Source organism: Eptatretus burgeri, chromosome 10 (genome assembly GCF_056783735.1).
Source record: "Eptatretus burgeri isolate ZD-2024b chromosome 10, Ebu_testis_v1, whole genome shotgun sequence".
NCBI lineage: Eukaryota > Metazoa > Chordata > Myxini > Myxiniformes > Myxinidae > Eptatretus > Eptatretus burgeri.
The window spans coordinates 103167388-103192602 of NC_140970.1; the positions used below are offsets into that span (position 1 = coordinate 103167388).

At 38.5% G+C, this 25215-nt stretch overlaps 1 protein-coding gene across 2 annotated transcripts in view; it reads left to right on the forward strand.

The window, feature by feature from the left end:
- Positions 1–17175: 17175 nt before the first annotated feature.
- Positions 17176–25215, forward strand: part of TSPAN7 (tetraspanin 7) — a 49464-nt gene continuing 41424 nt past the window's right edge. For both annotated transcript variants that reach the window (XR_015062739.1, XM_085899756.1), the window contains exons 1-2: positions 17176–17456; positions 19864–20052. Coding sequence is in view for 1 of the 2 variants with exons in the window: in XM_085899756.1 (XP_085755882.1) it covers positions 17376–17456; positions 19864–20052 (270 nt within the window). In the remaining variant the exon portion in view is untranslated. The remainder of the gene's footprint in view (positions 17457–19863; positions 20053–25215) is intronic.

Here is a 25215-nt window from a genome sequence, read left to right on the forward strand (position 1 = left end):
TATACCCTAAATCATTCATATCATACCCCCATTGTTCTATTCTCATACAAACGATACGCCCTTCTTTATAAAAATTTATTTTAATTCGAACTGTGAATTCTGTATGACCTGGAGATAATATCAACACTTCTGTATCTTTGGAATACACAGCCGTTTTATTTAAGTATATATATTGTGATAAATCGTTTAATCTCACCAAGTCATTCGCGTCAGTCGGGCTTGGATAATTTTTTAATTTATAAGCATTTTTCATGTTAATATTTTTGTTTATATTATATTTATGTCGTTCAGCCTGTGCCTTTGTATAATAATTTGATAAATCAATATCCAGTTCTTGAGATACACCAAAGATAGAACCATCTTTACCAACATAAGTCATTTATATTAGATTAAAAATAATATCATAAAATTTTTTATTTTTGTTGAGTTGAAATAACACATATAGACATAATTGACCACAACACTTGGAATTTAATTCTTGAACTTTAAATGTTTGATAAACACCATTCTGTAAGAATTTTATGACTTCAACAGGTGGTGGAAGACCAAAACTATCAAAATAATATTTGGCTTGACTATTAAAAATACAAACCCAATGAGAACCGTTCCCATTATTATCTTCTAAGTTCATAATAATATTCTTTGTATGTTTCGGCACATTTGTTAATTCATCTCTCATACAAATAACCACATTATGAATTTTTAATTTCTTACAATATTTGGCAAGTTGTAAATTTGATGTTGTATTCTTTCCAAATTCTTTCAACCACTCATCAATGCTCATTTATTTATTAGAAAGATATAATCCATTACCTCTTTTCGTTAATTTTACACCTGCTTGTGCTATAGAAGAAAGCATATCTCCAACTAACAATCTCGCTTTATCAGGCAGACCTTCAAGTTTTTCAGCAAAATCTACAATTACACCACTTCCACTAATTTGTTTCTCCAACTCTTTGTTATGTCTTTCCAATTCTTTTTGAGCCTGGAGTTGAGCCTTCCTTTCGTTGGCAGTTTTGACCGCTGTTGAAATACCACCCGTCAATGCTCCAACCGCACTTAAACCAGCAAATAAAGGAATTAGAAATGGGAGAAATCCTCCACTCGTCTCTCTTATTGAATATTTTTTCAACATTGGTTTTGTCATTTTAATTTTAAGTGAGCCAGTGTCATTCAAGATTTTAACCTGTTCTCTTGTGAGCAAAACATCAATTCTTACTGCTCCTTTTCTCTGAATTGTATTAACGTTAATCGTACAAGGCTTTTGATTTTGAACACAAGATGATAGTTTATGAAGATTGATTTGATTAACATATACCCCAGTTGGTACTTTGCCACTCATTTATTTAACAAAAAATTATGTGAGACTAATCATCACACCATTATCTGTATTAATCTGCAATTCTGTTTCTTCCAAAAGCAAACAATATGTATCAACTTCTTCACTCTCTCCTCTTTCAATGTATAGGGAAGTATCCACTCGATTAGACTTTATAGTTTCCTTTTGAGCGCTCAGGTCAAACGTATAGATTGTATACAAACTTTTAAATGCTGTCATATCCAAAATAGGTTCTTTATTTCCATTACTTTCACACACCTTTTGGTAAGACTTGTATGCTTCAGCAAAATCATTTTTTTCCCAATTAATTTCCAATCTATCTCGTGGATAAAATGTTCCATCTAGAGAAACGCGAAGTTGTTTCACCTTAGCATTATCACTCAATGCATTATTCTTATCAGTCGCAGTATCACCATCTGGCTTTTTAAAAATCATCCACAGATATCGTGGCTTTCCTTCCAGAACACCCAAATTCCACGTGTAAGTAGTTTGATTGAGTTTAACGTGTTGACATCTTCTTTTGAGGTATGATACACTGAGTGGTTTCTTTGAGTTAAGTCTTCGATTCAACATCTCTTCTGTTTTAAGATTAGGAGTATATTCACTGATATACCAACTCATCTCCTCAATTACAAATTTATTCTGTTCACCAAAAGCACTACCAACACCAAAAAGCAATCTATTTTCATTATCATTCCTTTGTAGTTGAAATCTAATTTTAAGACCATACAGAACTTTATCATAATCACAAAATCCAAATATACCTTTAAGAGGAACTGCCACAGTAAAACTATTTTCTGCTTTTGTATCATCATTATACATTCCTTTCCTTTGAATATATCCAGGGTCTGTGTTTGTTCCCGTTGACATATCAGGAATAAAACCTTCGACAGACCCCTTTCCCATTCTATCACTGAATGTATAGAGTGTAAATTTCATCATTTCAGATACAGCAGAGACATAATCAACCGCTTCAACTTCATGTGTTCCAATATACAATCGCACACTATCAAACATTTTCCAGAAGAAATCATTTACAAGTGTAGCGTTTGTGTTATTCCCAGCCTTAGTGAATTTAAATTTACACAACAAGAAACTTTCGGAGAGATTCAAATAGGTTTGTTGATTATTTATTTCAAAACTTTTTGTACCATTTGTATTCCAGTCTGTTCCAGTTATTGCATTTACCTTGAAGTAATCTTCTTTTTAGTGGAGTTTGAGATAATAATAGTATCATCCAAATCATAGATACTATCAATTGCTTCCATACTTGTATTTATTTAGGAAAAAAGATGTTAAAACTTTTGAAACCCTGTTCCAAGTATTTGAATTATTTTCTGTCGTTCTTGGGGGGACAACTGAGTTTTACCTTTCTTAATTTCTTTTATTGCTTGTAATTTATGAGATTCCTTCTGAGCATCTTTAATACTCTTTACAGCACCTGCTACATTTCCCACAGCAGAAGCAGTTGAACCAATTAGGTCTTTATGTTTAAGAATAGTTGAACCAATACCCATGAGAGTATCAATTTTCCCATCTCCTCTAAATTGATGTCCGACACCCCTTTGTCTCTTAGGTTTATAGTATCCTCTACCAAGATACATACCTTCACCCTTGTAGTACGGGGAAAGGAACATCCCATCCCCTGTAATTATTTTATATTTTCCCAACTCGTGTTTCCTCACAATAACCATCGTATTTATTTATTGAAAAACTTCACGTAGGTGAATTCTGATGGATATAACTTCTCCATTAAAAGAAATCACACGATTATCTTGGTCGGTTATCCTAAAATTTACTCTGTGTATGGTTTTTCCTGACACAGGTAGATAAACCAAATTTTTAGGTTCCATATTGAATTTATAACCAATTGGGGTTGAGTATGCGCTGAATGAAAATATTGTATTTGTTTTTTTCCATCATTATAAGCACCATCAATCAAATCACAGTGAATTAACACCGAATTTATTCCTGAGGATATTTGAATGACATTATCACTGTAAAACGTCCCATTAGTTTCAATCTTTTTTGAGGAGAAACCTAATAACTCTCTAAATGAATTATCAATTGTGAAATCAACCTTGTAGTTATTTTTAACTTTAATCGTTGATTTTGAAGTATGTTTTTGAATGTTTATAACGATATTTTTTGGTTCATCACCCTGTTCTTTCATAAGACGAGCAATTTCGGAAGATATTTGAGAAATCTCGTATGCTCCGGGTGAGACTGTTATCGTTTTGTATCCACTTCCCGGATTATAACTAAACTTGTCATTTTTCTCGGTTATATTAAATAAGGTATTATAAGTTTCCATGGACAATAAAGATGCCTCATATTCTTTTGTTGTGTCAAGTTGTAGTGGGTATGGGAATGAAGATGTGTGGTCGCTTGTTGTGAAATTAAAACTCAGGATTGTGCTTCTCATCTTATTTAATATGAGATAAAATGTCTTTATATTGAGATTTATTAATTATTTTCATGTTCATCAACTGGTCTAAAATGGCTGATGCTTCATTAAAACAATTGTTATTTCCAGCCTTCTTACTGCCTAACAACAATAACAGTCTATTAACTAATTGCGATGGGTCATTTGGAAGAAAACTAATACCTGAACCAAGGATACTTAAAGCCTGAATAATGTGTTTCTCCTTCTCATTCTTCCTACTTTTACCAGAAAGAATAACCTTATAATTTAGAGTGTTCAGCAAATCAATATATACTCTATCATCATTATTTTCCATATCCAATGGTTTATCAATATACTTTGATTCATCCCTCACAGTTGAACCTTGTCTTCCATCTTTTGTGAGAAGAAACATTAATCTCGGAGTTAGTTTAACAGGGGGTTGAGCAGAACTTAAGAACCTTAATTCATCATTAAATATCAATACCTTTTCTTGAACAAGATGAAATATTGCTGGTTGTTCTGTTAGAATGAGTCCTGCTTTGGTTTTTGAATCCGCTGAATATTCATTGTTTTGAACAGCATTCACAATATAATCAGGGGGTTGATTAATCTCTTCCAGTTGTTGAAATAAACCTTCATCATATTATAATTCTCTAATATGCTCTAATTCTTCCTCCATCATTTGACTGAAATATTTTAACATTTGGAGCTTTCTGGGAGTATATTCTACTGTGGGAACTGTGGAAACATCTTTCATTTTTTCTTGGGAAGTTTTTAAAAGTGGTTTAAAAAATTTCTCTTGTTTTCTTTCAAATACTTCTTCGCCCGTTAGTTTCTGTCTGCGTTTCTTCTTTATGTCTTCCTGCTGTTTTACAACTTTTGAAACCAACTCTTGATGTTCCTTAAATCTTCTTGCTCTTTCTTTTGTATCCATTTATTTATTGTAAAATATCATTTAATGAATTGTAAAGATTAACAGGGAAATTTTCCTTTTCTTCATCATTCAAGTAGATGTGTTCAAATAAATCCTTTTCTTTAAATATTTCATCAAATTCTTTATTAACATTAATGCGAGTTGTAATTTCTTCTTCACTAATACTTGCATCTCTGCTTTTCATACGTTTGCGTTGAGTTTCTTCATCAACATCAAAACCGAATGATAAAATCTTCACCCCGCTCAGATATTTAATAATTTGTCTCGTTCCTTCTGGATTAGTTTCTAATATCCCAACACCACCAGATTTTAGTTTCCTTAACTCACTCTTACAATGTGAATATTTTGTTGTACCAAGAGAAACCTCCTCAAATATTTGTCCTTCATTCCTCAATCGCATATGTTCCTCCACTGAAATATAGTGATAATCTTCACCTTTTATTTCTCCAGGTCTTATTGCTCTAGTTGTTGTTGATACAATGCGTATCACGGGGTGTTTTTTAAGTAAATTTACAATATTCTCATTTGTACTACACAAGAACCTTGATTTATGAAAGTTTTTTCCAGAAGCAGATTTACCCACAAGATTTATAATAATAGTTGTCATTTATATATGTAATTGTTTATAAAACAAAAAATATATCCCTTAATATCTCATCTTGTTTCACAACAATATATTTATATTTTTCAGTCGTGTGCTTCATGTAATCCTCAAATTTCTTTTTACTACATAATGTAGAACAATTATCTCTCCAAAAATTATTGATATCTATTGAATTTAACTTGAATAAAATAAAAGTATTAGCATTGTTTCTGATGGAACGACGAGGAAGTTGAAAGTACGATTGACTAAGATAAATACAATTACAAGAAGAATGTCTCCCTCTTGTGTAGTAGCTGTCCATTACCGTTTGGTTTCTCTCATTAACACAATCATCAAAGATAACGAGGTTCTTTTTTGATTTATCCAAATCTTGGGGAGACGGTATATCATCCGTATTATCACTAAGAATACAAGTTATAAGATTTGATTTCTTTTTACATCTCTGTGTATCACAAAATAGTTGAATTATATCTTCAATGTTATAATCATTTAGGTTTTTTGACATTTAAATAAACCGATTATATCTTCTTTTTGAAGACCAGCATTAAAACCTTGTGAGAGTAGTTGATACTCTGGTTGAAAACTCGACTTTGTGAAAATTATTAAATTGTCATAATCTAAAAAGTTGGGAGTGAGGAGCATTTTTAAAAGTAAGCAGGTTTTTCCACATCCACTTGAACCAACTATGAGACATCTTAATGAATTTGGGAGATTTTTATGGTTGTTAAATTTTATCTTATTTTCCCAAATAGGTAAAAAATCATTCATTTATATATTTGAAAAACAGGTTATTTAATTTATTATTGGCTTTTTTAGAAACTCTATATTTTATCCTAAGTTCAGGTTTAATTTCAAGATAATCCATTATTTTATTTATACAATATCTTGTGTTGATATTTCCCTGAAAATTACATCCATGAATAATATACAACAACAATCCTTTGAACATTTCTCTTATACGTTCAGTTTCTTCCCTTGTAAGGAAAGGTGTGTTATCATCCTCATACTTTACATTCATTTCTCTAATCAATCTTGTAAAGTAATTCATTTTTGGTGTAAATCTAAAAGAATTATTTTCCTTTTTATATTTTTTATTATCATTAATTAGAAGATAATCACAGAATATACATTGTTTATAGGCTTTTGACTCTGTGTTTAATCCCCGTCTTTCACACGCAGGACAATTCTCAAATTTGTCATATGGAGAATCAGGAAAGTCTAGCATATTTATAAAGTAAAACTTTACTTAAACTGAAATTCATCTATACTTTCAGTTGTATATTACCATCGATATCGATATACTTTTTTCATTATCAGATTCAACGACAACATTTTTTATATTAAAGGTAATTTTAAAATTATCGTTAACTACTATTGAACGAAATGTCATTTCACCTGATATATTAACATCCTTTATTTCATCAGGATTTACATCTTTAAGGTTGTTGAAAAAAATACAAATTTCTCCTTGCATATTACAGATGGTCTTATCTTTTCTTTCTAAAGCTTCATCCATAAGGTTTTTGTTCTTTGATACTTTTTCTTGTTTCATTGCTTTTCTAGTTTTGAATATATTACTAGAAGGAGAGGAGAAACTTTTGTTAGAGATACTTTAATTGATGTTCTACCAGGTATACTAAAAGCCCTTCCACTGAAGGAAATTGAAGAACTCATATTATTTACCATAATAGTTTTTATCCAATAGTTGTTATATTTATCTTTGTTCAATTTTACATCCTTGACATATTTCTCAGTATCTTTAACAGATGAAGAGATTGATTGAAACTTGTTTTTTGTGTCTTGAAACATTGTATTTATTAAGTGAAAAAGTTGGAGGATAAAATGTTTTTAAGCACAGATTCACCTATAAATTAAACGAAATTTTCATCAAGAAAATTTTAGTTTAAGCAAAGTTTTATTCTATAAATATGGTGAATACAACGTACTGCGATGTTTGTAATCACGAATATAAACATTATAGAAAACACCTCCAAACCAACAAACACACATTTAATCTATTTCATCAAATATCTCCTCTTGAGTTGGAAAGAAAACATTGTGATATCTGTTCAAAGGATGTTTTGAAGAGTAGTTATAATCAACATCTTCAATCACAAAAACACCAGAAAAATGAGTTTAAAGTAAAGGGAGACTATTATATTAAAAACACTGATGGGGCATTTAAAGGGCATATAAAAATAAGGATTTTTCAATTTGGAGAACCCGGTCCATCATCAATAGCTGAATCAATTGAAATAGTGAAACCCGATGTTGAAAAATTTATTAAAAAGACATTAAAAGAAATGAAAACTTTAAAGTTTTATATGGGAGTGAAAATGAATATGAAAAGACAAGATGAAGAACATACTCCTTATATGAGAACAGGTCTTCATTTTATAACATCATTTCAAGATTTTTTGAATAGTGGGGTTTATGAAGAACTATCAAGACAAGAGGAGGATGTTGATAATACAGTGGTAGGAAGTGGATTCAATATTTAAAAAATCATCTTTTTAGATATACACATTCTAAAATCAAACCCTCTTAAAGCTTCTTCTTATATTGAATTACCAAAAGAAATAAAACGAAAGAAGGCAGTTGTTAATATTAAGAACAATGATAATAAATGTTTTCTCTGGTCTGTTCTTGCTCACTTTCATCCACCAAAATGTAATTCAGAAAGAGTAAAACAATATATGAAATATGAGAATACCTTGGACATTAAAGATTTTAAATTCCCAATGCCACTAACAGATATTCCTAAATTTGAGAAAAAGAATAATCTTTCTATTAATGTATATGGATTAACGGATACAAACAAAGTTCAAATATTAAAAATTTCAAACAACTATAAAAATGAAGAAACACACATTGACCTTTTATATTTTAGTGTTGGAAAGAATTCACATTACACATACATCAATAATTTATCAAGATTAATCTCTTCTCAGGTATTCAGAACAGCAAACAAAATATATCCTTGTAAGCGATGTCTTAATTCATTTCATACAAAAGAACGATTAGAACAACATTCAAAATATTGTAGTAATCATAAATCAGCTGTAATTACAATGCCTAAACCTGGTGAAAAGATTTATTTTGAAGATTATAATAAATCTATCATGCACCCATTTGTGATATACGCTGATTTTCCATGTATCCTTACACAGATAAATACTGCTTCTCCTAATCCAAAAGAACCATATACAAATAAATATCAAAAACATATTCCTTGTGGTTTCTGTTATTATATCAAATCATCTGTTGGAGAAAAGTATAACAAACTTGAACATTATCGTGGAAAAAATGCTTCACAAGAGTTTGTAAAACGATTAGAAAAGGATTGTATAAGACTCACTAAATTAATGAAAGAAACAAATGAACCGATGAAATTAACCAAAGAAGAAAAATTAGAATTTAGAATGAACAATATCTGTCATATTTGTGAGGCGGAAATTAAGGAGTCTAAAGTTAGAGACCATTGTCATCTTACTGGTAAATATAGAGGTCCCGCTCATTCCTGTTGTAATCTTAATTATAAATTACCTTCTTTTATTCCAGTCTTTCTTCACAACAGCGCCAACTATGATACACATCTATTTATAAATGAACTTTCAAAAACACCAGGGAATATTTCTGCTATAACAAACACAAGTCAAAAGTATATTTCATTTTCAAAAATGATATTCACAAAACCTTTAACTCGTATTAGGTTTCTAGATTCTTACAAGTTTATGGGAACACCACTAGCCTACCTCGCATCAAATCTAAGCTCCACGGACTCTTTTCCAAATCTTAATTCATTCTTTCCAAAAGAGGAAATTCTAACTAAAGAGGAAATTCAGATTAAAGAGAGAATTCAAAGTAAAGAGGAAACTCTAATTAATGAAGAAATTCTAACTGAAGATGAAATTCTAATTATAAAGAAAATTCGAACTAAAGAGGAAATTCAGATTAAAGATGAAATTCTGATTAAAGAAGGAATTCTTACGAGAGAGGAAATTCAAACAAGGAATGAAATTCAAAGTAAAGAGAAAATTCTTACAAGTAAGGGAATTTATCCTTATGATTATATGGATTCATTTATGAGATTTAAAGAAACACAACTTCCTTCAAAAGAAAGTTTCTATAATAACCTTTATGAAGAAGAGATAAGTGATAAGGAATATAAACACGCACAAGAAATATGGAAAATATTTAAGATAAAGAACCTTGGAGAATATCATGATTTATATCTAAAAACAGATGTTTTATTGTTAGCTGATGTGTTTGAGGCTTTTAGAACACTCTGTCATAATAAAAATTGTTATGGATTAGACCCTGCCCACTATTTCACAGCTCCTGGTTTAGCTTGGAGTGCAATGTTGAAAATGACAAAACAAGATATAGATTTAATCAGTGATGTTGATATGCTTTTGATGATTGAGAAGTCCAAGAGAGGTGGAATATCACAAGTATGTTCAAAAAGATATGCGAAAGCAAATAATAAATATCTCCCAAATTATGATAGTGAAAAAGATAGTAATTATTTGATGTATTTTGATGCTAATAATTTGTATGGATGGGCAATGTCTCAATCTCTGCCTTATGGTAAATTAGAGTGGGTGGAAGAAAAGGATTATGAAAAGGCTTTGATGAATATTGTTATTTCTTCTCAAGAGGAATTGAATGACGAAGAAGAAGGTTATTATTTTGAAGTTGATTTGAGGTACCCGAGTGTTCTTCATAATAAGCATAAAGACCTTCCTTTTGCATGTGAGAAAGAAACCCCAAAGAAAGAATGGTTCAGTGATTATCATAAAAGTTTTAATATTAAAGGCAAATCAACAGAAAAGTTATTAACAACATTCTATGATAAAGAGGGATATGTTTTACATCAGAGAAGCTTAAAACAGTTTTTGAGAGAAGGATTGAGAGTAGCTAAAATTCATAGAGTTTTAAAATTTAAACAAAGTCCTTGGGTGAAAAAGTATATTCAATTCAATACAGATATGAGAGCAAATACAAAAGTAAAATTTGAAGGGGACTTTTATAAATTAATGAATAATGCTGTATTTGGAAAGACTCTGGAAAATGTTAGAAACAGGCAAAACATTAGATTCGCAACATCTTGGAAAGAAGCTTCGAGATTGATAAATAAACCAAGTTTTGAGAGAGAAGAGGTTTTTCAGAGAACTTTTCTGCAATTCATATGAAAAAGGAAAGTATTGTAATGGATAAACCAATTTATATTGGAACAGCAGTTCTTGATTTATCAAAGATATTGATGTATGATTATTTGTATAATGACTTAAAGAAAGAGTATGGTGAAAATGTTTCATTGTTGTATATGGACACTGATAGTTTTATCCTAGATATAAAAACTGATGATGTTGATGAAGATATGAAGAAAAATATTGGAGTATATGATACAAGTAATTTCAGCAAGAAGAGTGAGTTATTTTCCAAAAAGAATGAAAAGGTTATTGGTAAGTTTAAGGATGAGTTGGGTGGAAAAGTAATGAGTGAGTTTATTGGATTGAGAGCAAAGGCATATGCTTATAAGTATGGTGAACAGATTGATAAGAGGTTAAAGGGAATAAAGAAATATGTAATAAAGAAATCAATAACTTTTAGAAATTACTATAATTGTTTGATGAATAAGAAAGAAGAATATAGGAAAATGAATACAATAAGAAGTTATAAACATAACATATATAGTGAAGAAGTAAATAAAAAGGCATTAGGAGCCTTTGATGATAAGAGATTTATTTTAGATAATGGAATAGATTGTGTTCCATATGGATATTGTATGATAGAGTAAATAGAATAGATTGTGTTTTAACGATGGGAAGATGGGTTAGGGTTTTTTAAGGGCTACCGCGTTTTTTCACAATATATAAATGGTTAAACCAAGTATTAATCAAACTAAAGAGTGGAGAAAATCTCAGTCTTGGTATATAAATGGAAAACATAATGAATGTGAAAAATATCAAATAAGTCTTATTGAAAAAATAACTAAAACAAAGGTAAATAAAACAAATAAGCGAATTAATTTAAAAACTAGTAAGTTAGAGGATGTAAAGAAAAAAATGAATATCCTTGAATGGACTGAAAACTTTGATGGTTATCAATTGAACAATGAAAAAACAATTTACTATAATCTCAAAATGATATGTGGCTCAGGAGGTGGCCAGATGAGAGCATTAAGAGAAGTTTATCATTTCGTAATGGCACAAAAGGGGTATCTTCAAAAATATAAAGATTCAAATGTTTTGTTTGTCAATATTTTAGATGGGGATTATTGTGCAAAGAAAATTAAACTATTGAAGGAATTTGAGAATGAACAAATCTTTATAGGTTCAATGAGTGAGCTGTTCAACCCCCAGGTGTTCAATTCAATGAGGTTCAACCTCCAAGTTAAAAGGGGAGACAAATAAATATACCTTGGGATAAAAAGGGGATTTATTTTTAGGGAAAAAAATATGAATCGCTGAAAATCCCCCATTCATTTACATGGGGAAAAGTGAGCCAGAATCAGTATTCTTACCCTACTCACCTACTATTGGTCTGGTTGCTCTGATGGTTACCATGCCCAAGGAGTTGCTGCAGCTGTGTCCAATAAGCTGACTCCAATGATAATTGAGATAACACCGGTCAACGAGCGTATTATGAGACGAAGGATTTGTCACTCCGTGGGTGTCATTTCCATGGTCTCTGTATATGATCCGACTGAGGCGAGTGATCCCACCGTGAAGGATGCATTCTATGCCACGCTTGAGTCTGTGGTTGATGAGTACTCCAGACGAGATACTCTTCTCGTCTTGGTGGATTTCAATGCATCGATTGGAACTGATAGGGGTGGTTATGAGACATGTGTTGGTCCCCATGGTTCTTGAACTGTGAACCAGAATAGCACTAAGTTCCTTGACTTTCAAAGAAGTCATGGACTTAGGATGGCTGGTTCATGGTTTCAGCACTCATAGGCTCATCGCTGGACTTTGTATTCCAACGCTGGTGGTACGGCAAAGGAGATTGAACATGTGCTCGTTCATGGTCACTGGAGGATAATCCAGAACTGCAGGGTGTACCAGAGTGCTCAGTTCCTCAATACTGACCACAGGCTTGTTGTCGCAACTCTTAAGTTGTAGCTTAAATGCAGGAGAATGGTACCATCCCAGCCTAGGCTGGATGTTGGCAAGCTCAAGGATGAGAGGGGAGATGAGGAGTTTGTGAACAGGCTGAGTGGAGAGTTGAGGGTCTGGGTGCTATGGGGAATCCTGAACAGTTGTGGAGTGCCTTCAAGACCACCGTCCTTGATGTTGCTGTGGGATGTCTTGGAACTCACCGTAGAGCGAAGATGAATTTTGTCTCTCAAGGGACACAGGATACCATTGACTGGAGTCACAGGGCCAGGCTTAATGGCACAGCTGAGCTGTTGAGGGAGTTGAGGCGTAAAACTGTATGTGCGCCATGGGTGGACAAGGAGGCCTATGTGCGAGGAATCTGTGAGAGGGTGGAGTATCACCTGTGGCCAAGTGATTCTCGTCCTCCTTACAGGGAAATTTGCGCATTGCGTTCCTCCAAGCCTGTCCCTCGGCGTACTGCAGTTAGCACAGAGGATGGTAGGCTCTTGGCAGAGGAGTCCGAAGTGAAGCAGGCAAAGCGGGCAGAGCCCGCTGGGCCGGTTGCTTTTAGCGGCTGTACCAGGCTGATCCACCAGCTGTCAAGTTGGATGTCAGGAGTGTTCCTGTCCCTATTGCTGACCCTTCAGTCAACTGTGGTCGACCTTTGTTTGTGGAAACACAGACTGCGGTGAACCGGTCAAAATGGGGTAAAGCTCCTGGGATTTGTGGCATCCATTCTGAACTTCTCTAAGCTGGTGGAAATGCTGTACTCATGTCGTTGCATGCAGTTCTGTGCTCTGTCTGGAACACAAACATCATCCCAACTGACTGGAAGAGGGGCCTTGTCCCTCACTGGAAAGGGAAGGGTGATCGCCAAGACTGCAACATCGACCGAGGAGTGATGCTGCTCTCAGCACCGGGCAAGGTCTTTGCTCAGATAATTCTTGATAGGGTTCACCACCATCTGCTTGAGCACCAATGCCCAGAGCAGTCAGGCTTTACACCAAAGAGCTCAATGATTGACCCTATCCTTGCTCTTTGGGTCCTCACCGAGTACAGACGAGAGTTTCGGCAGGGGCAGCTTGCAGCTTACGTTGATCTCTATAAAGTGTTTGATTCAGTGAATCGAGATGCCCTCTGGACAATTCTTGGTCTTCGTGGGGTGCCACCAAAACTGATCAATCTGATGTTTGAACTATACTCTGGAACTGAGAGTGCTGTGAGATGTGGTGGTACCATCTCTGACTTATTTCCAATTGTTACTGGAGTTCGTCAGGGGGGGGGGTGTACTGGCTCCCACACTTTTCAGCATTGATATGGACTGGATTATGGGGAGGATGTCAGAGAGATCAAGTTGCGGTGCATTGTTTGGGAATGTCAAGATCTCTGACCTTGATTTCACAGATGATGCAGTCATTTTTGCGGAGACTCTGGATATCCTTTTGGGGGTTCTCGAGGTGCTGAATGAGGAGTCGGAGGTGCTGGGATTACGGGTTTCCTTGGTCAAAACTAAGATCCAGGCTTTCAATGACATCTTGGATGCTGCTATCTTGTCTGTACCTGTTTGTGGCGAGGATGTTGAAGTCACAGAAAGATTCACTTCCCTTGGCAGTGATATTCATGTTTCTGCTGGTGGTGAACCAGAAGTCAACAGACGTCTGGGTCGGGCCTGGGGAGTCATGGATTCACTGGATCATGGGGTGTGGCACTGCCGGTACCTGTGTGGGAGGATGAAAGTCCGAGTCTTCAGGTCCTTGGTGCTTCCAGTCTTGCTCTATGGATGTGAGACTTCGACTCTGACCAGCGATCTGAGACAGAGACTTAATTCCTTTGGTTCCAGGTGCCTTCGGAGAATCCTTGGCTATTACTGGTCAGACTTTGTGTCCAACGAGCGGTTGCTGAGAGAGACTCAAATGAGATTTGTTACCTGCATTGTCCGTTAGCATCAGCTGCGGCTCTATGGACACGTGGCTCGTTTTCCTGACACTGATCCTGCTCACCAGATTCTCTCAGCGAGTGAACCTTGTGAGTGGAAGAGGCCAATGGGCCGACCACATGCCTCATGGTTGCAGCAGATTGATCAACATTTTCAGGAGATAGGGATGGGCCAGGCATTTGTCTGGGTGATGGCCAGGCAGAGGCCCATGGAGTTCCGGCAGAAAGTAGACGCAGCGACGGGCTGCTCTGGCGCATGCTCCCATACCTGACCTGACCTGTTCCATTACCTGGAGGATCACCCAGTGCAACCAGCCTGGGAAAAAGTCTCGGCCAGAAGTCGCACCACCAAGAACTACTGGGCACAGTAGGACAGTCTGTGACTGCAAGACGGATTACTCCAGCAGAAATGGGAGTCTGTGGATGGCTTCACAAAATGCTGGCAGACAGTGCTCCCCAGGAGGGTGAGGCCTGACATACCGACAGACACATGAAAACATTGCCAGTGGACACTTGGGTGCTAAGAAGACTCTCATTCATCTCCAGCAATGATTCCATTGCGTTGTTATATTATGCTGTGGGATGGAGAAGAGTGGTGTAGATCGTGCAACACATGCTGTGCTGAGAAAGGACCCATGCGAGCTGGAAGAGCTCTACAACAGCTCTATCAAGTGGGTGCACCCATGGAGAGGGTTGCAGTCGACATAGCTGGACGACTGCTGCTGACCACTGTGGGGAACCATTCCATATGCGTTGCCATGGACTACTTCAGGAAGTGGCCGGAGGCCTATGCCATTCCTGATGAGGAAGCAGTCACGATTGCCATGGTGTTGGTGGATCAGTTTTTCAGCCAGTTTCCGGATGCCCAACGAGCTATACCCAGACCAAGGTACAAACTTTGAGTCCAATGTTTTCAAGGATAGTTGCTACTTGCTCAGGATCCAGAAGATGAGAACCACGCTTCTCCAGCCATAATCAGATGCCATGGTGGGGAAGTTTAACTGGATTTCAGGACAGGAGCTGGCAAAGTATTGTGTCGAAGGACAGACAGGATGGGACTAGAAGCTGCCAGTCTTACTGCTGGCCCACTGTTCTGCTGAGCACGAATCCATTGAGTAAACACCAGCGAAGGTGATGACCGGCCGTGAACTGTGCCTTCCGGTTGACCTTCTGACAGGAAGACCACCTGATGCGGGACTCCCCAAAGTTTCCTCAACCTATGTGAGGAAACTTTTTGACAGGTTGTGCGAGGTACATCATCAGGTCTGGGAAAATGTGAAGTTCTCTGGGGAAGTGATTAAGTGTCATTATGACCTTAAGGCATCAGGCCACCTGATGACTGACAAGAGCTGACAAGGTGTGGCTGTACAACCCTCAGTGGAAGAAAGGTCAATCTCCCAAGCCAATGAGCAACTGGAGGGGCCCGACAGTAATTGATCGCCTGTCTGATGTAACATTCCGCATTAGGTCTTGACCCAAAAAGCAAGCCCAAGGTTGTGCATGCCAACAGACTGTGGAGGTACCATGGACCAGGAAAGTAGTTGTAGACAGAACAGGAATCCCACGAACCTGCTGCCGGTCAGGCTGAGAAGACACCTAATGTGGCAGTCACTGCAGAAGGCAGTGACGGACAGGAAGAGACTCTCGGTCTCGGAAGAACGGCAACCGCAGAACCAGATAGGACGTTAACTGGCGGGGGATCTCCCTGCAGGAACACAGTTGATGTAGCAGCAAGCTCCGTTGTGGCCCCCAACAAAACCGAGGACAGTGGGCCCAAAGAAGACATTGCAGTCATGATCAGGATCATTGATCCGGAGGTGACAACGCGCAGATGTTGAAAGACCAGCCAAGTTGAAGGACTCTGTGATTGGCACTGACATTGACACTTAATGACTAGTGCTGTCATGTAACTTGGTCTTATTAGTTGTTGTCCTTAGTTTTGTCAGGACGACAGAAATGTTCAGGTGGTGACAGAGAATTGTAGCATAAATAATTAATGAGGAGGAAGGAGGAGGAAGAAGAAGAGGGAGGTGGAAGAAGAAGAAGAAGAAGAAGAAGAAGAAGAAGAAGAGGGAGTTGGAAGAAGAAGAAGAGGTAGTTGGAAGAAGAAGAAGAGGGAGGAGGAAGAAGAAGAAGAAGAAGAAGAGGGAGTTTGAAGAAGAAGAAGAGGGAGGAGGAGGAGTGGCGGTTTGCCGTGGTTGTTGATTGACGTTCCTTGCATGAACAAGAAAAAGTAAAAATAAAGTCAGAAACAAGTTCATCAAACATGGATGGACTTGAAAAGGGTCGATAAAAAGATATACATATATCTATACATAACGAAGCCATTGTTTAAAATAAGCAATGGTCTCAATATACCTCACCTGGAGGCTGTAGAGCATGTGCAAAGCATACACACTATTACAACTACCAAGGTGTAGCTTGCTGTGCTTTAATACCTGAGTTTAACAGGGATGTTTGTGTGGGATTTATTTAATAATGCTGATCATACAAAACGGTAAAACTCCATCTGGAGGGTATTATACGGGGGAAAAAATGGCCTCCCCTACAATATAACTCTTGAACCGACAAAGAAATAAAGTCAACGAAGACATAACATACATCGATGTCCTTTCTGTTGATTTTTGTGTCTTGAAATTGTGGGCGGTGTATAAGCACAAATTCTGTATGTTAGTGCCTTAGTTCGCACCGTTTTTTTTCTGTCCGTCTCTCTCTCCTCGCCCCTCTCTTATTTATATATACAGTATATATGTTGCTATTTTTAAATGACCAACGTGATTTACAAGGGATATAAACGATGTAAAAAAAAAAAACATTATGCCAACGAACCGTGTGCGCAATAAAATGAGGCGAGGAGGGTGCCTCTGACGTCATCGTCCACACGTCCCGCTATTCCCAGGGAATTGGGTACGAAGTCTGTGTGTGAGTGAGAGAGAGAGAGCCAGAGTGAGAGAGAGCCAGAGACACGACGCCGAGGTTCCTTTTGTTTGCTCAACTTTGTCGTCACTTCATCGGCGTTTCCTTCAGCAATCTCTCTCAGACCGTTCGCGATGCCGTCGCGGCGCCTTCAGACCAAGCCGGTGATCGGCTGCTTGAAGACTCTTCTCATCTTCTACAGCTTCGTGTTCTGGGTGCGTGGCGTATGGGCGGGCGGCGGCGATCGGACCACATCGTGTTGCACATCTTTATTTTTTTTTCTTTTTTCCTTTTTTTATTTGTTTTTCTTTTTTCTTTCTTTTTTTTTTTTTTTTCTTTTTCTTTTCTTTTTCTTTTTTTTTTTTTTCTTTTTTTTTTCTAACCGAAACGTCTCAATTCAAACTGCATTTGTTTTCTTTTATCCTCTGTTTAACCAAATCGTGTATTTATTGGTATTATCTGTTTGTATTGCTTAAATATTCCTTTTTACTTTTATTTATTTCATTTTACTTTTTATGTCCGTCCGTCCGTCTGTCCGTCCGGATTTTGGTTTACGCGATAACTCGAGAAGCAAATTGTAGAATTTCATCAAACTTTGTCAGACAGGGCAATTGAGTGATTAGATTTTGGGCCAGATGTTATCAGGGTCAAAGGTCAAGGTCAAACTGAAATTTTACTGTTTATGCCTTAACTCAAATATTGGACAGAATTTCATCAAACTTGGTACAAAGGTAAAGTTAGACAGGGCAATTAAGTGATTAGATTTTGTGCCAGATGTGGTTAAACGTCAAGGGTCAACCAACGGTCAAGGTCAAACTCTGAAATTTTACTGTTTATGCCTTAACTCAAATATTGGACAGAATTTCATCAAACTTGGTAAAAAGGTAAAGTAAGACAGGTCAATTAAGTGACTAGATTTTGGGTGAAATGTGATAAATGTCAAGGGTCAAAGGTCAAGGTCAAACTCTGAAATTTCACTGTTTTTGCCCTAACTCAAATATTGGACAGAATTTCATCAAACTTGGTGTGAAGGTAAAGTTAGACAGGGCAATTAATGATTAGATTTTGGGCCAGATATGATAAAGGTCAAGGGTTTGTGCGGGAGAGCGGAGGCATACCCGTCGACTGCGCGCAGTCGAATTACTCGAGTTACTTATTTATTTAGTTTTTGATCCCGCTTTATCACTGAAAAGTAAACTTGTTTTGTTGTTTAATGCCCCCCCCCTTTAATTGAGTTGCCAAATAAACTGAATTTTAATTTTTATAAATTGTCTATATAATGAAATCCAACGTGTTCTGGATTTGTTTTATATAAATCATTTTAATTGCTTGTTTGTGCAATTCTTCCTTCCACGTCGTACAAGGCAATGAATGGTTATACCCAGGGGTGTTCGGTTACCAAGCGGCTTAAGGTCCAGCAAGCACTCAGTTGAAACCCTGGATGAGGAACGGCTGGCTTGGCAAGCGCTATCGAGCTGCTTGGTAACTGAACACTCCCTTGGTCATGACTGTAGAACAAAGTGAGGATTTTAAACTTTGTTTAAAGGCATTTGGCTTATCAAATTGTTTGTCAAAAAAATAATTTTAAAAAGGGATTATAAATAATTTTTTGGTTCTCATTGGTCATGTTTAATATATATATATATATATATATATATATATATATATATATATATATATATATATATATATATATATATATATATATATATATACACACACACACATTTTTTTTATTTTTTTAGGATAATTGGATCTTTCCTGGTGTTCTGCCCCATGGCAATTACATTGGGTGGTTTGCCTTTGCCTTCCCAGTGCTCGTCAGGGTGAGAGTTTAAAATTAAATAAATTTTCAGGGTGTGAGCGATAGCTTCACTAATCTTCATAAATAACATTGTGGGATCTTGAATGGCGGCAGACTGGATGCTCAGCTTAACATCCATCCGATGGTGAATCGCTCGATGAATCGTCCTGCCTGCAAAACACCAGGCGAGTCGGTAGTTTGTAGCCTGACTGGTTCGAACACGAGCTAGACAGCTCAGAAGTGAATGTTAATATCTCTCAGGTATCCTGCCATAATCTGGTCATGGTGTCAGTTTTTGTTTTTTTTTTTGTTTTGTTAACTTCAGTCAGACGTTGGTTTGGCTAGTTAACAGCTCTGAACCCCATTGTGATCCCCTGACACCGCACACACCGCACACCCACGATTTAACCTGCCTTATGGGGATGAATGGCTACCGAGGTGAGGTTTTGTTTTCTGTTGTTTCGTGTTTGATCCATTAATGTAAGATAATCCAGGAGTTTTTTTTGTTTGTTTGTTTTTTTTAAGCCGAGCATTTCTAAAATCAGAAAATGCGAACGAAGCGAGGAAGTGAAATGAAAGTTATGATTGAAATTCCAAAATTGCATTCCTGGTTCACAAGTGACCTTGTGCCAAGTCTCACCTCCTTACTAATGAAATATCCCTCCCCTGTTCCATCACCCACCGCTTGTGCTGTTCACTTCCTTTTACTACTATAACTTTAAAATCTCAGTGAACTCCAGATGTCTAGACTGGTTTCACCTCTTGAATTGATTTTGAAAATTGTTGATCCTGAATGATGATGTGTGTTTGTGGAACAGGTCACCGGTCTTATCCTCCTGGCTGTTGGAGTATGGGGCAAGCTGAGCCTTGGTCCATATGTGGACTTAGTTGCTGAAGGTAATGCAACAGCTCCATATGTTCTCATTGGCACGGGCACCACCATCCTTCTCTTCGGCCTCTTTGGTTGCCTGGCCACATGCAAGGGTAGCCCATGGATGCTCAAGATGGTATGGTTTTATTTTTATTTGTTCCTTCATTGTCCTCATGTGTAGTTTTCATCGTCATGGTTTTGTGCATGTGCTGTACCATGTTTTGCTGGTTTTTGGATTTTTGCAGGAATGCAGAACTGGGGCTCTAATTTAAATAATAATAATTAAACATTTTCAGACTGAAATCTAGGTTCCAAGGAGATACTCATTTCGTATGTAGCACATCATTGACTGAGGCCACAGCTGTGCTGCTGATCCAGTGCCCTCTGTAGGTTAGGGCACGAATTTGGAATCTGTTCAGGGTGCTGGTGCCGGTTTGCCGATTCCTTGTGAAGGACACGGTAGGATCTTTAACGTCCACCAACTAGTACCGGTAGACGGGATTCCCGTTTCATATTCATCCGAGGGAAGGCACGCACATTGATTAATCGCTGCCTGTAAACCCCTGGAATGACAGTTTATAGCTGGGTCTGGATTCAAACCCAGGTGATTGCGCCCCTCTTGGCCATCCTGTCATCCATCTGAGGAGCTAAATCGTTATATTGTTGCGAATCTGGAAGCCATGAGTACACACCATTCAGGTCCTACAGCTCAGTTATTTCGATAAGTGAATGTTGATAGATTGCTCCCTTTCCCTAGTCTAATTGGTGAATAAATGTACTTGCACTGTGAGTTACTTTGATAGTCGGGGTTTTCTTTTATTTTACACCCCTCATCACTACGACAACACCAGCATCACCTTCACCTCGCTCTGGCCAACACCATCACCTACGTGCGTGTCAGCACGTACGTGGGTGGGGGCCACGCAGAATACAGCTCCTCTGGCTGTTTGGTGGGCGGAGCCCACGCAGAAATAATATTCCTCTGCCTGTTTGGTGGGCGGAGTTCAAAGAGGAGCCTCGTGGTGGCCCTCGAGTAATCGGCGTGCTACGGGTGGGGTGACAGCCACTCAGCCAGTCAGATCCCGCGACAGGAGGAAAGGGGTCTGCGTGACGTCACCACTTCCCCCGGGCCAATCAATGGACTTGCAGCTCCTTTTGGCCAATGACGGTGACGAGCAGTTCTGCGCGCCAAAACCATCCAGTAAGGGAGAGCGAGAGGGGCGGAGGCATTCCCCCCCCCCCCAGAGACAGGGTGAATAAGGGTGCAGCGCGTTTGGACCGAGATCCTCCTCCTCCTCCTCCTCCTCCTCTTCCTCCTCCTCCTCCTCATGATCAAGAGCTTGAGAGCCATGGGGGTTGTGCTCCGCGTCCCTGCCGCTGGATTTGGCTCGCCTCGCTGGTGCCCGGCTTGAATCGGCACGAAGACCACACAAGGTGGACAGGTCTGAGGCAGAATCTGGTCTTCAGCTCACCTTCCCTCCGAGCTGAAGGCCTCAATAAAGTGTGTGTGTGTGTGTGTGTGTGTGTGTGTGTGTGTGTGTGTGTGTGTGTGTGTGTGTGTGTGTGTGTGTGTGTGTGTGTGTGTGTGTGTGTGTGTGTGTGTGTGTGTGTGTGTGTGTGTGTGTGTGTGTGTGTGTGTGTGTGTGTGTGTGTGTGTGTGTGTTTTTTTTTTTTGCCAGTCCAGTAAGTAGAAATTGTATAAGTGCTTTGTCTTTCCTTTATTTTATCGGTTCGTTTGTCTTTCTTTTATTGGTTTAAAACGGTGCGTGTTGGGGAATTAGCCAGGCTGTTGCCACTGTAAAGGGACATTAGGACCGACAGAAGCTCGGTGACCATCCGCTCGGGTCGCACTCGGTTCGAGTACGCTAGCGGCTCGTTCCGTACGAGCATCGTCGAGGGTGAATTTCCCCGGTAGTTTGGACAACGTGGGTATTTATGTAAATTGAAATTGGCAATCGACCCTACCCCACGTGGTCGATCTATTGGCAAACTTCGGTCCGATAAGGGACCCGTCGGCTCTGGGGTTATCCGGGGTGACGACCTATAAATTCTGGGTGATCGGTGGAGTCGACCCTGCAGCTCCATCTCGCGGTCGTGCTCGCAGCCGATACTCTGCCCCGCAACAATATCACGTACTCAGGAAATGTTTTTAAAAGCACATGCAGGTTGATTAGGAAACCATCAATTGTCATTTGTTTATGATGTTTCTTTCAAAGCACTCTTCGATGTGTAACTCAGCAATGGTTGCTTTTGGTGTTCAGATGTTAAGAAAATGATTTGGGGATTAATTATTCAGTAGTTGTTGTTAATTTTTTTTTATTTCTTTTAAAGCATTGGCCATAATCGCACGTCTATTTGGATTCCCTGTTATCCTGTCTCGTATATTTTCCCATCTCCCAATCATGTATCTTAAATCACACCTCTACATTAAGGGCATGTGTGATGTCCAGTCTCGAAACATTGTGTAGCCATTTGAGTGCCTTTTCAAGACATGCACAACAGGGCCAGTGGGCTGCCTATATAGGCAGGACTATAGTGAGTGCATAGTGATTGGGAGAGCCACTTGTAGCAAGCTTGGGACACCCTACCAGAGCTGTGCAGCAACGGACAGCCAAGGACAAGACTGAACCGGGAGAGGGGTCCGATGCCGTGCCTGTGTCTCACCTCTTGATGTTTTAGGAAAGCCACACTCACTCACCCACATCCACCCTGCTTTCCTGTTCGTCTTGTATTCCCCACTGAGTCTGCCTGTGTCAAGAACAGCCATGGAAGCTGTTCCCATCCAGTAAGCTCTGCTGTTTGGCTGTCTGGGTTTTTTTTTTTTTTGAATTGCATCTTCACTTCCTGTCCCCATCCCCATCCCTATTATTAAATATGTTGCTTTGTTTTTTGTTTTGTTTTTTTGAACATTTTGATCTATTTTGAGCCGCGATCGGCTGTTAAGCCAACCATGCGTGCTGCAACAGCCGTGCGGTTAAAAAAGGCAGTTGGCCTGGATGACGTCCATTGTTAAGTCGCACCTCAACCCAAAAGTGCTGCAGTGGCTGCTTGATCTGTACAATCTGCCTAGAGCATTGCCAGCTCCAGGGTCCGGTGACGTATCGATAGAATGGTCTTGAAATTTTGAATATACTGGCATACTGACGAAAAAAATCCCGGTATATTGCCAACAAATCGAACAAAGCTTTTTACAATATTTAAATGCTGCGCATGATTTAAAAAGAATCCTTTGCACTCCGCAACACCTGGAACAGTGGAGCGGAAAACGTCAAGACGTGCCAGGAAGTAGGTATATAGGTTTTAACATTTGAATTTCAGCATCTGAGCACCGTACAAGCAATCGAGTTTTTCTTTGCTTTCGTGGCAGTTTTTAAAGCGATTGCCTATTGGTTTTTATATATTTTTTTATTTGTAGTGAATGTATCAGGTGTGCTTCAGAAAGTTTGTACCGATTACCGACATGGTGATCCATGATGGTCATCCTGGTACCGTGATCTGTGATACTTTCAACCCTTTAATTCCAACTACCCATCCTTTGCCGGTCCTTCACCCTTTAGCTTCCAAATAGTCACTCCTCACGATCCTACCCTTTTTTGTCCTTGAAACGCCGTAACTCCCATGGGAAACTTCCCTTACCTGAATCCGTAACTCCCATGGGAAACTTCCCTTACCTGAATCCACCAGTTTGTTCCTCAATCTCAAACTTCTTCCCTCGTCTTTTCCCCTCCCAAGCCCCACTTCATACCATGCCCTTCAACCCCCCCCCCAACCCTGTTCATTGACATCTAAAACCATCTTCACCGCCACCACCCTGTCACTAATGACCCTATTAGCTCGGTTGCCTCAGTACAATGACCCAAATTATCCCATCAACTCCTTTCCTGTAGGCGATTATGTACAAAGGACCCCCCTCATGATTAATGTGGAATTTAATAGATTTGTTTCTTTTCTTAAATTATTTCCTGCAAAATTCGCAATAAAACCCCATCATAGGTGCTACCATTGTCATCATGCGAGATGAACAGCTGCTGCCTGCTCGTACGGTGGAATAAATTAATAAATCAGTCGATATACAATGACGAACAAATCGAAGAAGGGTGTTCACAATCTTAAAAATACTGTACATGATTTATGAAGCTTTGATGCACTCGGCTACACCTGGAACAGTGGAACGTATAACGTCAAGACGTTACAGGAAGTCGGTACAGTCGCTTTCAAATTTTAAACATCAGCACCCGAGCACCGGACAAGCAATCTCATTTTTCTTTGCCCTCGTGGCTTTTTTATTTTTTCTGCCAATTGGTTATTTTTACATGAATTTGGTTTGCTTTCGCCTGTGCTGATTACCAACACTGCGATCCATTTTTAATACAAGTTGAAGTTGGAAGTAAAACAACCATTCTCATCATGTGGGGGTTGGTGGGGGGATCCATGTGTGGGAACACTTTGCAAAATTATCATGTGTCAATGGTGTGTACATCAAATATGAATGCGTCATGGACCGTTGCGTGTTTTGGAAGTTAAAAAAAAAAAAAAAATTGGTTGTTTAATTATTTATGTTTGCTTGTTTCATTTAAAATACCGACATGAGCCCACCGGTATATCGATACCAACGGAGCATCATAGCCAGCACCAAAAAATATGGTGCCAAGCAAGACTTGTTGATGCTTTCAAGAGAACCTTCTTCAGGTGTTCAAATTGATATATAATTGTATGTGAAGTTTGCAATTATCTCACAAAATGGCATATCTTGCATAGTTACCCGTCAACAAAGGTGGATAGAGGTTGTGTTTTCACCACTGTTTGTCTGTGAGCACGATATCTCAAAGTTCTGGACAGGTTGGGTGTGTGACGGACGAACTGATTAGGTTTTGGTGAAGATCTGGACCCACATACTATTAAAATAAATAAATATATATATATATATATATATATATATATATATATATATATATATATATATATATATATATATATATATTGTTGCGGATTCGCGCCCGCCGGCGTGCGACGGCCACGTAACTCGAATTGCGGCACGTCGCCCACCGGACGGACAATCCAGTCGTGACCCTCTCGGACTAACGCCGGGAACCAGTCACGGGTGGACCTTTCGGTCTCACCGCGATCGAGCCAATCAGCCCCCGCGTGGGATAGGGTTGCTCGCCAAATTCGAACTACCTAAGTACCCACGCGGAGGGTAGACCGGGCGATCGCACCTCGCCGCAGGTCGACTTCGGACACGGGCCACTTAAGCGACCCGTTCCGTACTATCAGAATAACCGAGCGGTGTTATCGTCGA